General features: G+C 43.3%; 1 protein-coding gene across 2 annotated transcripts in view; it reads right to left on the bottom strand.

Moving 5' to 3' along the window:
• Positions 1-14,124, bottom strand: part of LOC138012548 (condensin-2 complex subunit G2-like) — an 81,831-nt gene that overhangs the window by 9,285 nt on the left and 58,422 nt on the right. The window contains exons 25-28 of one of the 2 annotated variants that reach the window (XM_068859352.1): positions 13,836-13,924; positions 13,485-13,575; positions 10,366-10,465; positions 9,618-9,695 (exon numbers count right to left, since the gene is read on the bottom strand). In XM_068859352.1, the coding sequence (XP_068715453.1) occupies positions 9,618-9,695; positions 10,366-10,465; positions 13,485-13,575; positions 13,836-13,924 (358 nt within the window). Of the gene's footprint in view, positions 1-9,617; positions 9,696-10,365; positions 10,466-13,484; positions 13,588-13,835; positions 13,925-14,124 lie in introns of both variants that reach the window. The other variant, XM_068859351.1, reaches the window with a different exon arrangement.

Genomic DNA, 14,124 nt, shown 5'->3' with positions numbered 1-14,124 from the left:
GTCACAGAGTCCTAGTCCCCTCACGGTTCAAACGAAAAAAACAAGACAGGATATATTTTCCCCAATCAAATGGTTTAATAAGAAAACTATATACAAAGAAGAAACCATGAAATTGAAATGATGAAAAATGAAGGTAAAAAAGTGGAGAGGGTGCGTCTCCATAAGGTAACCACTCTCCTGAGAAAAAAACTATTTACAGAAAAAATGGGAGGGAAGGTCTCCATGAGGGCAACATTGTTTCTTTAAAGGCTGATTTGGATGGTGGCTGGTCAATGAGAGAATCCCCCAGAATACAATCATCCCACCGGTCACATCCGAGTAGAGTCTCCTTAAAGTCACCTAAGTTCTGTAGTGTCACTACTCAGTTTTTAGATCGGTGGTGCAGGGCACATGCACCATGTACAAAAAGGTTCCTTGGTGACATGACGGATTGAAGGGATCCACATCCAGAACAAGGTCACCCCACCCATCACGCCAAGAAAGAAATCAGTTGCTCTCGTTATCACTGAGTACTGGCCAGAAATCGTGTACCCACCCAAAATTCCCTATCAGGGCCAGGATAATTCACAACCATGTCCCTTAAAATGTCACCAACACTCTGAATCTCCGCTCTTCGGGCCTTGGTCTGGGCTCGAAGCGATCGTCGACAGGCTAAGATGACTGCCGCTGTATCAGCGACTGTGTCATCTACTGGCAGGGTTTGGAAACGTTCAGAGCGTCAGATGGGTTTGGGAGGTGGTGGAATCAGTTCCTCGAGTTCCGCCACCACTTTGTAAGCCATCAACGCCGTGGTTGGGGAGGCCTGAAGCAGGAGTTCGTCTAGACGATCCACGGTCTCCGACAGGTCTGAAGACGAGGAGGTACCAAACAATTTAGGTACGCCAAGCCTTCTCTCAGCTATTGAGGCGTAGGAGGCTGGAGACTGTACTTACATACGAGCCAACTGCCACTGGTTGTATCGATGATATGGGACAGACGGGCATCGGTCACCATGACTTCAAGCAAACATGAACCCAGTGCCTCGCATAGTACCACAGCTTCTTTTGAAGATTTTGTTCGCAGTGGGTTCCATAATAGCGTTGGTTGTATCCTCGAATCTGTTCACGGACGGCTTGACTATAGCGTCAATAGGATTCGTGTCATTGTTTGTGATGGGAGGGGTAGTTAAGCCAGCGTTGGTCATGAATACGTTCTCGGTATTGTTCGTACTACCCACGCTGTTGCCTCAGGATATTTTGGTGATACCATTTGCGACGTGCTCTCTGGAGCTGCTCAATGAGGCCTCCATACCTGTGAGAGAAAATCTTGGTGCTCCGCAGGTACGGATAAGGTTCCCCTGAGTCTCAACAGCTCATGTTGTCGACGCCTCCAGGCCTGAACCAAGAGTTCTTCCCGACACCTCCGTGCTTGGGCAAGAAGATCCTGATGCTCTGGTGGTCGTTTATGAGAATATGTTCTGAGGTGTTCGATGTGAGACACCGCTCTTTCTGTATTTCTCGCCATCTCCTCTTCTGCTCCTTGACCTTGTCCAGGTTGGCTCATTCCCGGACTTTGAGCGGAGCGAGACCCACTTCCTGACAAGAACGCATGTTAGAGAAAAAGACTCTCAAAAGAAATTTCTTCAAAGAATGATTAAAAAATTTTCCTTTCCCACCAAGAACAAAAATGCTCCGAACTCTCCCCTCCCTGAAGTTGTCCTGGGTTTTAACGTCATCCTGCACATGTATCGTATCAGATCAACAAACAGTACCTAACAGATTGGATAGCTCAAACGGCAAGACAAGAGACAGTCGATGTCAAAGTTGCCGGTTCCAGGTTGAATAAATGAAATTTTTTTATTATAATTATTTTTTCCAGTCATTGACAAAAACATTTTGTTTCTTCCGTTTTTCAGACAATTTGGTGTGTTTATTATTATTTAAGGACTGTTCGAATGCTTTTTTTTATGGAAAAAAGGATGGGAAACATACCATATCATGAAGGTGAGTCCTCTCTGTTGATGGAGTCGGAGTCTTCTTCGTCTTCTCAGAGAGGGAAGTTGAGGTTGTCAGCCCATTGAAAGAGGTAGTGATACTAATTGCAATTCCAATCGGGTTCCCAGTTCGCCAAAAAGGGGGCAACTGATCTTTATCTCTGATACAAATCTCGCACAACACTTTCTCCAAGAGAAAGTTCATGTATCAATAGCACACTTCCAACCTCACATCATTCTTTTGTAGTCCGATTGTCTTTGTATCAGAGTGAGACATTGAGATTGTCAGCTTTCAGGAGGAGGTAGTGAACAAACTGACACTGACGACAATTGTGATCCAGGACCCAAGTTGTTAGGTCGTTGATAGGTCCTTCGTCTTTTTCTTCTTTGCAAGTGTTCACCAGACAGAATCCAGCAGCAAGTCTATACGTTTACAGCACCTCTCCAAGCTCATGACAAACTGACTGTTCTGGCTGGCGCGACTCTTTACATACCAAAGGGTGTTCACGTGGACAGAAGCTGAAGACATTTTCTAAAGACCAATGACAGAGCGGTTGGAATGTTCCTGACCTTCAACGTCCTTGATGCCACTCTGAGGAACCAATGACAGGGAGGTCGGAATTTAGCTGACCTTGAATATCCTTGACGCTACTCTGAAGAGCCAATGACAGAGCGGACGGAGGTAACACTACCCTCAAGAACCAATGACAGACCCTGGAATTTTACATCACGTGCTGCCGTCCAACCATAAATGTGCGAAACGACTTTTATTAGTTGTCAGTTGTCTTGAGAAGAAGATGAGTACCTCTCGCCATTATGGAGACCTGTTGCCTGCTCGCTATCTGTTTTAAGAAGAGAAGGAGAAGCGGGACAAACCAGCTAAACATTCTCATGCTAGCAAGAAACAAGAGGTCGTCCGCCAAGGAAATCCACTGTAAAAAAGATGTGGAGAGGGGTTAGAAAAAGCAAGAAGGGAAAAAATAAACAAGATGTAGCGGAGTTGAGCAAGCCCACTGAAACCTTGGACACTCTCGTCACCTCAGACCAACCACCACCACCGACAGAGATGGTGGTGTGGATGCCTCTCGGTGTGGAATTGAAAGAACTGTTAGAGTCAGTCCCTGATTTGGACCAGTTGCCCAGCTACGAAGAGATGATGTAACCCTTACTTCCTACATAAGGCTCTGTGGTAGTGACCCCTGTGGAGGTGAAACCAGAAACTCAAGAACACGATGTGGTGACTCCTCTTGACATAGAACCTGACGCAGTCTTGGAACCCTTGATTGCGCCCCTACCGGAGCCATCCCCAAAGCCCAAGGTAACTTTGTGTCCATTCCACGAAACTCCAATAGGCGAGAACTAGACCAGAGGTGAACTGTCCTTCGGATATCTCTTTTCCTTAACCCTTTGGCGTCCTAACCGGCCTAAACTGGACAGACTCGTCAATGGGAACCCCTGGGAGTCAATGGGTTAAGAGTACGATGAGGTGTGTCCCTTTCGGGTGGTGGGTGTGGATCGAGCCTACGAATGGCTGGCTGAAATACCACAGCAACTCCATTACCATATCAAGACGCTTTTCTTGATGTGTCACCAGAACATGCCCTGCCGGTTCTTCCAATGCTTGGACTGTGAGTGGTCGGACCAGATCTTTTAGCACTAATTGCAAGAGGCCAGAAAGAATGGCAGGAAAGGAGAACGCAAGGAAAAATCCAAGGGGTTGGCCGAAGTGGACGTCCACTGGACCCTCATCAAGCCCAAAAAAGAAAGAGCTCGAAGAGCAAGAAGCCGGCCCCGTAAAGGTGATCCCAGTGCCAAGTCTGCCCGAGGAAAAAATGCATGAGGAATTGGACAAGTTCACCAGAGAACAGCAATGGCAGGCCCATGCCAAGAAGCTCTGTAAGCAAGAATCTCTAGTGGCAGGTGTGCTGTCAACGCACCCGCCACATCACACCTGCACTGTTACGTTCTTGCTTATGCAAACTCAAATGTCATGACCGTCAGATCGATTAAAGTACAGTATAAATAAAAGCTTGAACCTTAAAGTCTGTGTGTCATTATCTCGTGTGCTGAGCTTGGACGTCTGTTGAGAGCGGTCGTCGCTCATGTGTCCCAACTCCCTCATCGCGAATTCGGACAACGGGTTTATTGGCATTTGTTGACTTAGCTCTGTCGGCTATTCATGAAGGTGCTCGGAGGCACAGACCAATGGGATGGATTTCCTACTGTCGAACCCATCGATACCCTTGCGATGTTTGAAGCCATGAAAGAAGGGATCAACTATAGGTGGAGTAATTTTGTCATATATATGGACTGGTTGACGATGATGCTCTGACCTGAACATAGTTTTCATATGTGGGAAATCCCAACCATGCTGGTGTTGATGACCCATTGGCTCGTCACCAAAACATGTCGAAATGGAAACGCCAGTGCCGCATCGCTGCCAATCCCATTGTGATTGCGTACATGGATACTCAGACCCCGCGTTCATTAGGGAGCATGGTTCGCTACGGTCAAGCTCAAGGATTCACGCGGGACGAAGCCTTACGAGAATTGCAAGGGGAATTGGCTTACACACTGCATCGCCTCGCCCGACGATGGCTTGAGATGCTGGTCTTGGTGTTTCAAACAATGGCAAGCCGATCTGGTGGAGATGCAACCTCTCTTAACAGTCAACGAAAATTCGAGATAATGAAATTCCAAGCAGCGAAATTTTGTGACATGAATCGGCAGCCGCCATCATCAACATTGCTGAACAAGCGTATGTACGCATAAATAAACTAAAATCGTATCGAAAATAGATTCAATGATGCAACAGTTTAATCGGCTATTTCCAACGAAAAAAACAAAATGATTGCCTCACACAACAAAAACTGCGATTGCTTCCCAAGTATTTTGTTTTAGCAACTTTGATTTTGTAGTTTCGCTTTGGAATCAAAACTCAAAAGCTCTCAAGCAGTGCATGTCTCAATCCGTTCCAGAGGTCAGTCATACAAAACAGTCTTCGGATGTCTTACCTTATATACTGAATCCTTGCCGGGTTTAAAAGTAATAAGCTTGTTTCAAGTATTTTCTTCTTTAATATCGACTGCAAGCATCCACCTTAATGGGTCTTCCAGAATGTGGTAGATTTGCTACCGGGCAGGTGAGTCGAAGTTTAATTATTCATGTTACACTGGCGAAGCTGACGAGTAAGCCTTCTCCTTTCAGCAATTGAAATATCTCAGCTGGGTGGAGATCTTGCTTGTAAAGAACCTCGATTCGTGCTCGCATGTAATTGGAAACTTTTGGCATGATTACCACTAGATAGTTTCAACGGGAATGATTGTAAGTGCACGCTAGCACCATTGAACTCAAGTGGTTTCTATGATGATACAAAAAGAAGTATGTGCGGAGTCTGGGTTACGAAAACATGGCGTGTGTCGACGAGTGGCCTTGTAGAGCCAAGAAACGACCGAAGAATAATTGTGTAAAGAGCTGCGCAAATAAAGAGCGAGATTTCGCTCAATTTTTGCACGAAAATTCGAAGTCAATTTTCGTTCCGTTCGCATAGTTGGAAACAATAGGCCTTGCGAATTATCATGACTTTTTGTTGAAAATTCTCTTCCATCGAAAATTCAATATTTTTTCGGCGAAAAGCCAGGAAAAGTCGCGAATTTCGGCAAAATACGTTTGCATTACTTTTGCACAATACTGTAGTTAGGTTTGCCCCAAAAATACAATAGTTGGGTCCTTCAATCAGCCTTGACCTCGCTATAAAAATGACAAGAGAAACAACAAAAAAATTGAGAGATGTCTTGTTATGCCATGCTGTTAAGCGACGCGCCATGGGCTAAGTTCCCCGACAATGGGCCGCCTGACTTCAAGGCATGGTTGCCTAAAGATAGTGTCTGGTAGGAGGAGGACGATCAATGGGAAGTAGGATTGTCAGGCGTGTGGCTCCCTCCTACACCCACTGCTCCAAGGCATCCCAAAGACATCCTGGTGCACCCAGACACACGTTAGATTAACAGTAAGAATCCCAATGGATACCTTTGCATGTATTAATTCATGTCCCACGATGGGGTCCGGAGTCTGAAGTCCAACGGTACAGACAGTCCGACGGTGGTGCAAGGTGCCAATGAGTTCCTCTATCTGGGATCTTGGCATCCTTGCATGTTGGGCAAAGACAAACGATATAAAAGGATGGGAGCTGAGGAAGACAGCAAATGATGCAACGTCCAGGCGTTCGAAAACGACAACAATGCGGAGGCATCCTTCTGTTGTTAGCTTTGCCTTGTTGCATGTTGTACTCCTTTGGCTACGTTCACGCAACATTGCTGCGCTAAGGCATGCGAGTTAGGTCTAATTCTTGTGCGCCAGGGGCTTGGGGCACATGCACATTGACTTGTTGAGTTGAAAATGATGGAAATGTTGCGTGTGTTTGGCCACCCCGTTCAACACATGTCGCAACATCATGCAACAATGTTGCAAGATGTTGGATTAAAATGTTGCGAGCATTTGGCCAGGCCTTAAGTCATATATTAAATAAGTTGGCGACCAAAATTTATGATCTGTCAACCAAATTTTTACCATTAGTCGCCAGATGGCGACTGAGCAAAAAGGTTAATTTCGAGCCCTGAATGTTGTGAGTATGCTATCGTGACTGCCCGTGCCCTGCACCTGGCAGGCTCCAACAACAAGGAACGGGACAAGTGGTTCAGAAAGTGTCAATGGTATTGCAACAAAGCCGCTATGGCTCTCTTGGAGAAAACCACACTCCATCCGGGTCCCATGGGTCTCCAGGAACTGGTAATCTTGGCTCTAGCACCCTGTCTCTGCGATTATCAGATGATTGCTGTGGACTCGTATAATCAACAAGGTTGTCACAACTGTTCTGAAGGGAAAGGCATTCACTGCCCTGGTTGCCAACAGAATGAGTGCGACAATTTCATTCAGGTGTACTTGCACAAACGTTCTGCCCACATCCCGTCTCATTGCAGGCGCCAATTTTATGGGGGTGCGTGCTTTCAAAAACACCAGACCAAGACCCTCAATGGAAAAGCATGTGGCCCCAATCAGGCATCGCTATGTGACTTGTGTCACAAATGTGCGAACTGCCAAAAACTGCTTCGTTCAATGAACGAACAAGACGACATTGGTGTGGGCACAGGGAATGCCCGTCGTGCCACGAAACGACTCACTTGAACCAACATCAATGCTTCGTGCAAGTCCCCACCAACCCTGAAGAGCTTGAGGAGCGAGCATGCACCATTCAGACCTGACTCTGCTGTGAGGCACGCAACTACCCCAATGCTGCTATTGTGGGCTAGGAGGAGGACAATACCTACCACGGACTGCTACTGGTCGTTTGGGATACAGAGGCCATGCAGGTAAACGCGCTTCAAATCTTTCATGGCAAGAATTGAAGAATTTCTGCAATAGATGGAGGAACTCATGGAGCAGGAAACACGCTACTTCACAGCTCTTGCCCACAACTTACTTACTTTGTCGTGAGGCGTATGATTGAGTGCAAACAAAAGTTTAAGGCCACGTGTATGGGTGGCAAACTGCTGGAGCTAGCTCATTGCAAGGGTGGGTACATCCCCTTTATTGACTCAATGTCGTTCTTTGCCATGCCTCTTGCTTCCTTCACCAAAAAATTTGGCTTGGATCCCAACAATTTCAAGAAGGGTATTTTCCACATCTCTTCAACACCCTTGCGAACGCCATCTATGCGGGTCCCATGCCTGAGAAAAGAGAACGCCCCTGAAACCATTGCACCTCTGATGTCTCACTCCTACGAGAGGGGTGTTTGACCTTTCATTGTGAGTTTCGTGAACACACTGGCTTTTGTCCCTTTGACAAAATGACCATCGCTGGAGCTTGCTAGTCTGCACGACTATCGCCTCATTCGCATGCCGTTTGTGCTCAGAATCATCTTGTTTGTGATGTCATTGTGCAGAATTCTATTGTCTTCCGTGACATTTACTTGCAGTGCGAAATATGTGACAAGTCCGGCATAAAGAAACACGCATTCAGCACTGGTGGGATATGATTGGTCAACTGATTTAGCTTTGGGAATACTAGAGTCCCTTCGCCGAATTCTGCAACTGTCAATCAAACGTTAAGATGAGCAGAATAAAAAAGTGAACAATAACACTAAAGATTAAAGAGCAGACTGTTTGCTTCATTGAAAGTGACATGGCAAACAATTCTTTATGTTGATACATGTATGAGTTTATTTGGTTCAACAGACCATCAGAATAGAAGTGTCTTAGAGAAAAACGTGAAACGTTTTAGTTACGCTGGCTTAATGCTTGCTTATTCCTCATGCTTTATCTGTTGCCCGCTACCCAGAAAAATCTTGAAATAAACCAGCGCAATGTGTAAATATCCAATCGATGTAATATTTTTTCTGAAAAACAGACCTGTAGAGTGAGTTCACTAAGGACTTTTCCGTTCATTGCCAGTTGTCTGCACAGCCTCATCAAAGAAAAATACACAAATGTTGGTTTTATTGATAATGTAAATTGGCCACCGTAGAGAGATTCTAAAAGCTGATGTTTCGAGTGTTAGCCCTTCGTCAGAGCGAATCATCAAAGAAAAAGCGTCTTTCATTTTGTCTTTTGTCCACGATTTTCTAGTGTCCTAGTGGGAACGTCTTTTGTTTGTTGAAAATAATTATTCAATTTTCGATCCGTTCAAATGGAATAAAATATATAAAAGGATCAGAAACACCTAAACCCATTCAGTTGCTTAAAACTACCTTCAACACAACAATGTTAATACGCTAAGTGAGCGGACGATAAATTTCATTATTAAATTGACCGCCATTTTCACAGCTATTACTGATTTCATGCTTAAATGAGGCGAAACATGGCCATTGTTCATAGAGGCCGAGCTTAGAGTCATTAACATGCACGCGCGAGGTTCAAAATGAATCAATTCAACTCCCAAGGGCCCTTAGGACGGCGAGGAATCAAAGAGAAAAAATGTATGTTTCAGAAATGCTGGATTTGATACTACTTCTAGACATCGGATTCCCTTCATATGTTTCATGCACCCTTTATACTTTTTAAGAAAACATATCCATATGCAACCCAACGTGTTGACATCTTCATTTAGAAGAAATTCAGTTTCAAAGTTATCATACAGCTATTTCCCATACTCAAATTTACCCAAAATAAGTCAAGTTGAACACAAAATTGATACAGGTTAACGAGATGGTACCGAGTCAAAAATGGTTGTTATTTTGTTATGAGAATTTCTTCTTTAAAAGCCATATGCAACCCTTTCCAAATTTTATATAGTTAAGCTGTAACAGAGTAAAACGCAGGTGGACCTTTCCCTGTTGCGGCCATTTTTCTTTATTGTCTCATGTCATTTGTCGTCTCGGCCTTTCAAATTTAGTGCCATTGCACCTGTGAATATCCCGGATGTGTCATACAATTCTGCGTGATGGTAATGATAATGTTTTCACTAAAGGAATTCCACATTACCGTTTTCGAGTTTTAAACTCCTGATAAACTACAGATTTCTCCTAAACACCCTAAAATAATGTGACATTTCTCCTTCAAAATGCTGTTTTCCGCATGTGCAATAACCTTCGCAGGCTGGAGAGAAACTATCTGGTATAAGGAGACCACACTTGATGACCCACACTTACCGTCTGTGAGGAAAATACTGTGCGCTGCTTGATAAAGAAGTTTGGCGAGTTGGGGCAGAAACTTCACTGCATTGCAACCTGCTGGCACAACCGTGAAACCATGAGGACTACACAACCGTATGGATCGCGGGAAATCCCACAAATCAGTGACACGTATGAAATGTACATGTCAAGTGCAAAGAACTCGTAAATTAGGGAAACGCGATAGTGGGAAGCTAGGAAGTAAAGCTTGTATGGACGTCCCACATGGAACAGCTCAAACACGAAATGTGACAGCCCCTTGTGCACGATCACGAATAGCCAAGTTGGTGGAAAGAACAATAGCATAAAAGCCTTTAGGGAATTTCACTCTATTATTTTGCAAAACTTGAGCTACATTTTTCTGTTTTTGGACCAACATGGGCGTCTTATCACATGAGTGACATCAAAGAACGTCAGGTAAAAAAGACAAATGAACAAACTAAAAAACCACACAAAGAAAAGTAAAAGCGTTTTGGACAGTTGAAAAAGAGTGTGGACATGATGGGCTTTCTTGTTTTGGACTACCCAAATTATTCTGAAGACAAAAATAACCAAATGGCTAAAATAAAGGCATGTGCTTTCTGTAAGCGTCGTTTTCTGAGGAAACATTTATTTTTTTGAGGTACTAATCCAATTGTGGAATAAAACAAAGGTGTCCTTAGATGAGCGAATTTAGAGCAATTCAAAAGTGCAGTACGAACTGAAAAAAAAAAAGACAAAAGATTACCGAGATTAGCAAGAGAGGTCGTAAAAACTGCTGTTTGAGTGTAAAATTTTTCTTGTGCAATCCCAAGCAGAATCATCTCACCCAGGCAAGTTAAAATGATCTGTAAGGAAAGATAATTTACAAATGAGCCCACTGTGGTAGTACTCTAATATATTTAGGACCCTGTTCAGACTAGTCCTGTGTCTGGTGCCCTAGCAAAAGGACTAGGCTGAACAAACTTTTTTTCATGATGTGACCAGCTTGCCCAATATGTTCCACTCCCACTATGATTCAAAGTTGATATAGATACCATGTAAAATCATCGCTAACATATATCATCCAAATGATCTTACAGTACCGCCTGAAAGTATTGACCCCTTTACCGCATCACCCTGTTGTGACTTTCCCTCGGTATATATATATTCCCACGGTAGGCCAATTTTCTGCCGAGGGAAATTTACAGCTAGGCTCTGAAGTTGGTTCTGCGGTAGAGTTGCAAAGGGTTTCCGTTAACTTCGTGTTTCAATAAGCCAGGTTATAACGTTGAAATCCCACCGAAGAACAGAAACTGGACAAGTATTGGCTGTAAATTGTGGACAGCAAAAGAGGATCGTAGCCGCTAGTCATGGACCTTGGTGCGAAGAATATATCCGTAGCCAGATTCCGACCACATTTGAAACCTTCTTTGCGACATATTTTGCTGGCAGTGATTATTTTGAAGACTTCTTGTGGACTGTTCATTCAAAGGTTCAGTGACTCGATTTCATTTACGCTTGTCCCGCTTCCGTGGACTTTGCCGTCATCACATTATTAAAATTTTATTCGTTTAAGTTTATGCGAGAATAAGTCCGCTTGTTTTTTGCAGTTCAGTGTACAGAACATTTATTATCTCGATATCCTGCAGCCAGAGAGGGTTTTGACAATATATACAAAACTGAAAGCTTACATGTTCAGGGTCTGGGTGACTGGCTCTTGCAATGCCCGGTTGAATGGTATAAAACGTTACTATTGTAGATTCACTTCAAATTGACTGAAAAGTCGGGTTGCTGGTCACGGAGAATTTTCAAAACACATTCAACATATCCTCGAAAACCTTGGGTGACCAACCGTTTGTTGCTCAAAGTAAGACTTATGCAAATATTATTCATGCAGTTTACTACTGCAGTATTACTTTCCAAGTTGTTGAGAGTAACTAAAGAGAAAAACATTCCAAGGAAAGAAACCAGGATATCAAACCCCTGAAGTAGTCGATAATTATTTGATCTCAACTGATAAGATTGCTTTTGTGCTCTGGTTAATATTTGATCATTGGTGCATATCGGCATGGCTTATGTGACAGCCGGCTGCTGAAAGAGTTGCATGTGAAAGCGCAACATGAGCATGGGAAGAATGTCAACTTAAGAATTAGGTCGTTCTTTAGGCGAAATTTCACAATTTCCCAAGTTTGTTTCGCTTGCTCGTTTTGGGTCTTTTATAATTGGTATGCAAACGATGAGCGTTCAGATAATTAAGAGACTTCATTTCTCCACGAATCACGGTCTATTCCTAAATTTGTTTTCCGTGTGTAATAGACACATAACAATTTTATTGCTGATGAAAGCAATGAAAAAAGAAACCGTTCTTAAATTATTCGTCGACCGGTACGTTTGGTCTCAGAATAGCACCGACAGAGGCTCCGATGCCTCGCAAGAATGTATTAATTAAAATTGTAATTTGACAAGTATAACAATAATATGTGAAAGGAATACTTGCTTTTCACCAAAATGGCGATGATGAAACGAAGACAATCGCCCAAGTTTGAATTGAGAGTCTCCAAATAAAAAAAGGTCAGACTTACACGAAAAGAGATGCAAAAAAAGAGATACAATCATTTTTTTTTCGAAACCAAAGAAATTTCTCACGCACACATACAGTATTACAGCCTCTATAACAATGAGTGTTTCGTTGGTTGATTAATACAGCTGTCACTTACACTGTAGTTAACAGTATCTCTGTTTCTTTAAAGAAGTCTTCGGCTTTTCATTATGTAAAGAGTATAAAATTTGAGTCCTTACGTAAATCGCTCACTTTCTCATTTTGATTACAATTTCTTGCATTAAGAATATATTCTTCACACCATGAGATCTAACATTTGACAGTCTTTCGCTTATTTCGCAAGTGCAACAGATCATTGTTCTTCCCTGCGGCAAGCCTCATCTTTTCTCCCCCGGCAAATTGTACCTTGGTTTTACAGAGAGAAAAAAATTTGCATACCTCAGTGGCGTGCAACCACTACCCGCGGCAAAGACGAGGTATTGCCTCGTCCCTAGGGGTCAATACTTTCAGGCGGTACTGTATAACTTCATACTTGTTAAACTCCCAAGCCCACCATTTAATACAATTCACTAACCGGAGTTGTAGGAAATTAATAGCAGAGAGCTTAAGAAACAACAGCGGTGAGAGCAACATCAACGTGGCCACAAAGCAATGATATCATTGGTTAAAAAACACGTGTAACACGGATTTTAATACATATTTCTGCAGGCTTTGCATAACATGGTGGGCAAACACGAGGGGCAGGGACATGTTGCATCGACAAAAAGGTGTGTAGTACACACTGAGGCGACACATATTTGGGTTGTGTAGCGGGGACATAAAGCAGGGACAAAATCACAACATGTGCACACACATGAAAATGTTGTAGGGACATGTCCCCTCGTGTGAGCTGATACTTTTATAATTGTGCAACACCAATCTTTGGGTGAATTTGTCCCCGTGATGTGTCCCAGTCACACGTGTCCCACGTGTCCCACGTGGGACACGTGGTGGGGACAAAATCACCCCAAAATTGGTCCAGTGTATAAGGGAACTTCATTTACCTCCCCTAACACATTGGTTAAAGCCTTTTCGAAAAAACAACGAGACCAATGTTAAACCAGCCATTACAACCTTTTACCAATCGAAATGTAAGAGTTATGGGAAAACATCTTCAACAGACTGTGTGTATGGGAGGGGGGGGGGGGGGGGGGGGGAAGGAGCACACCAGGAAAAAATAGACCACAGGACCCTACGTTTGAGCATACATGTAGGTCTCTCTGCTTCTTCAAAAGTTTCGTTTGAACAAACAAGTAAAGAGGAAGTAAACAATTACCCAACTGTACCTTGACAAGTTGTTTAACTAGGGAGCTGGCTTTCTCCTGTTCCTCGTGCACTCGTTTCAGATTCTTTGCGGTTGCATTTTGTAATGATGTGCTGAGGAAATTTCTAATACCGTTAGATGTAAAAATGAAAAATTTAAAATGAAATGCAATGACAACAAAGCTAGGCATCTAATATTTTCTTTGAAGGTCACAATGCCAGTGAAGTCAATAACACCCACAGGTGCCGAAAATAAACTTCTCTTGCTCACTTTTAAGAGACTTTTTTGAGAACAAACTGGTTGTTGTTCACGACATCCAGCGGAATAGAAACCTTCAAACTTATGTGGTAAATGACGAGTTGAAGAGACTAACCTGCTGATGCTTGGCAACAATACTCTATCAGCCCAAACTAGAATATTTTCCATGGCGACCATAGCTCCCCCATATTCCTCGTTCTTTTCCTGCAAGAGTATGCAATAGAGAAATTTGCTGTTGTTTGTTTTGTGGCAAGCCCTTTGAATAAAGAGCAAGGCTGGAGTTTATTGTTAGCCTTTTCCTAATATAAATGTCATTGGTTTTCTTATGTACCTAAATCACAGCTAACTAGCATCAGAACAGCATGATTTGTAAAGTTTGTATCGTAGCTCAGGTCAACTGCAGC

This window comes from Montipora foliosa, chromosome 8 (genome assembly GCF_036669935.1).
Source record: "Montipora foliosa isolate CH-2021 chromosome 8, ASM3666993v2, whole genome shotgun sequence".
NCBI lineage: Eukaryota > Metazoa > Cnidaria > Anthozoa > Scleractinia > Acroporidae > Montipora > Montipora foliosa.
Note: the sequence above shows the minus strand (reverse complement) of the source record. Positions and strands in the feature narration are given on the sequence as shown.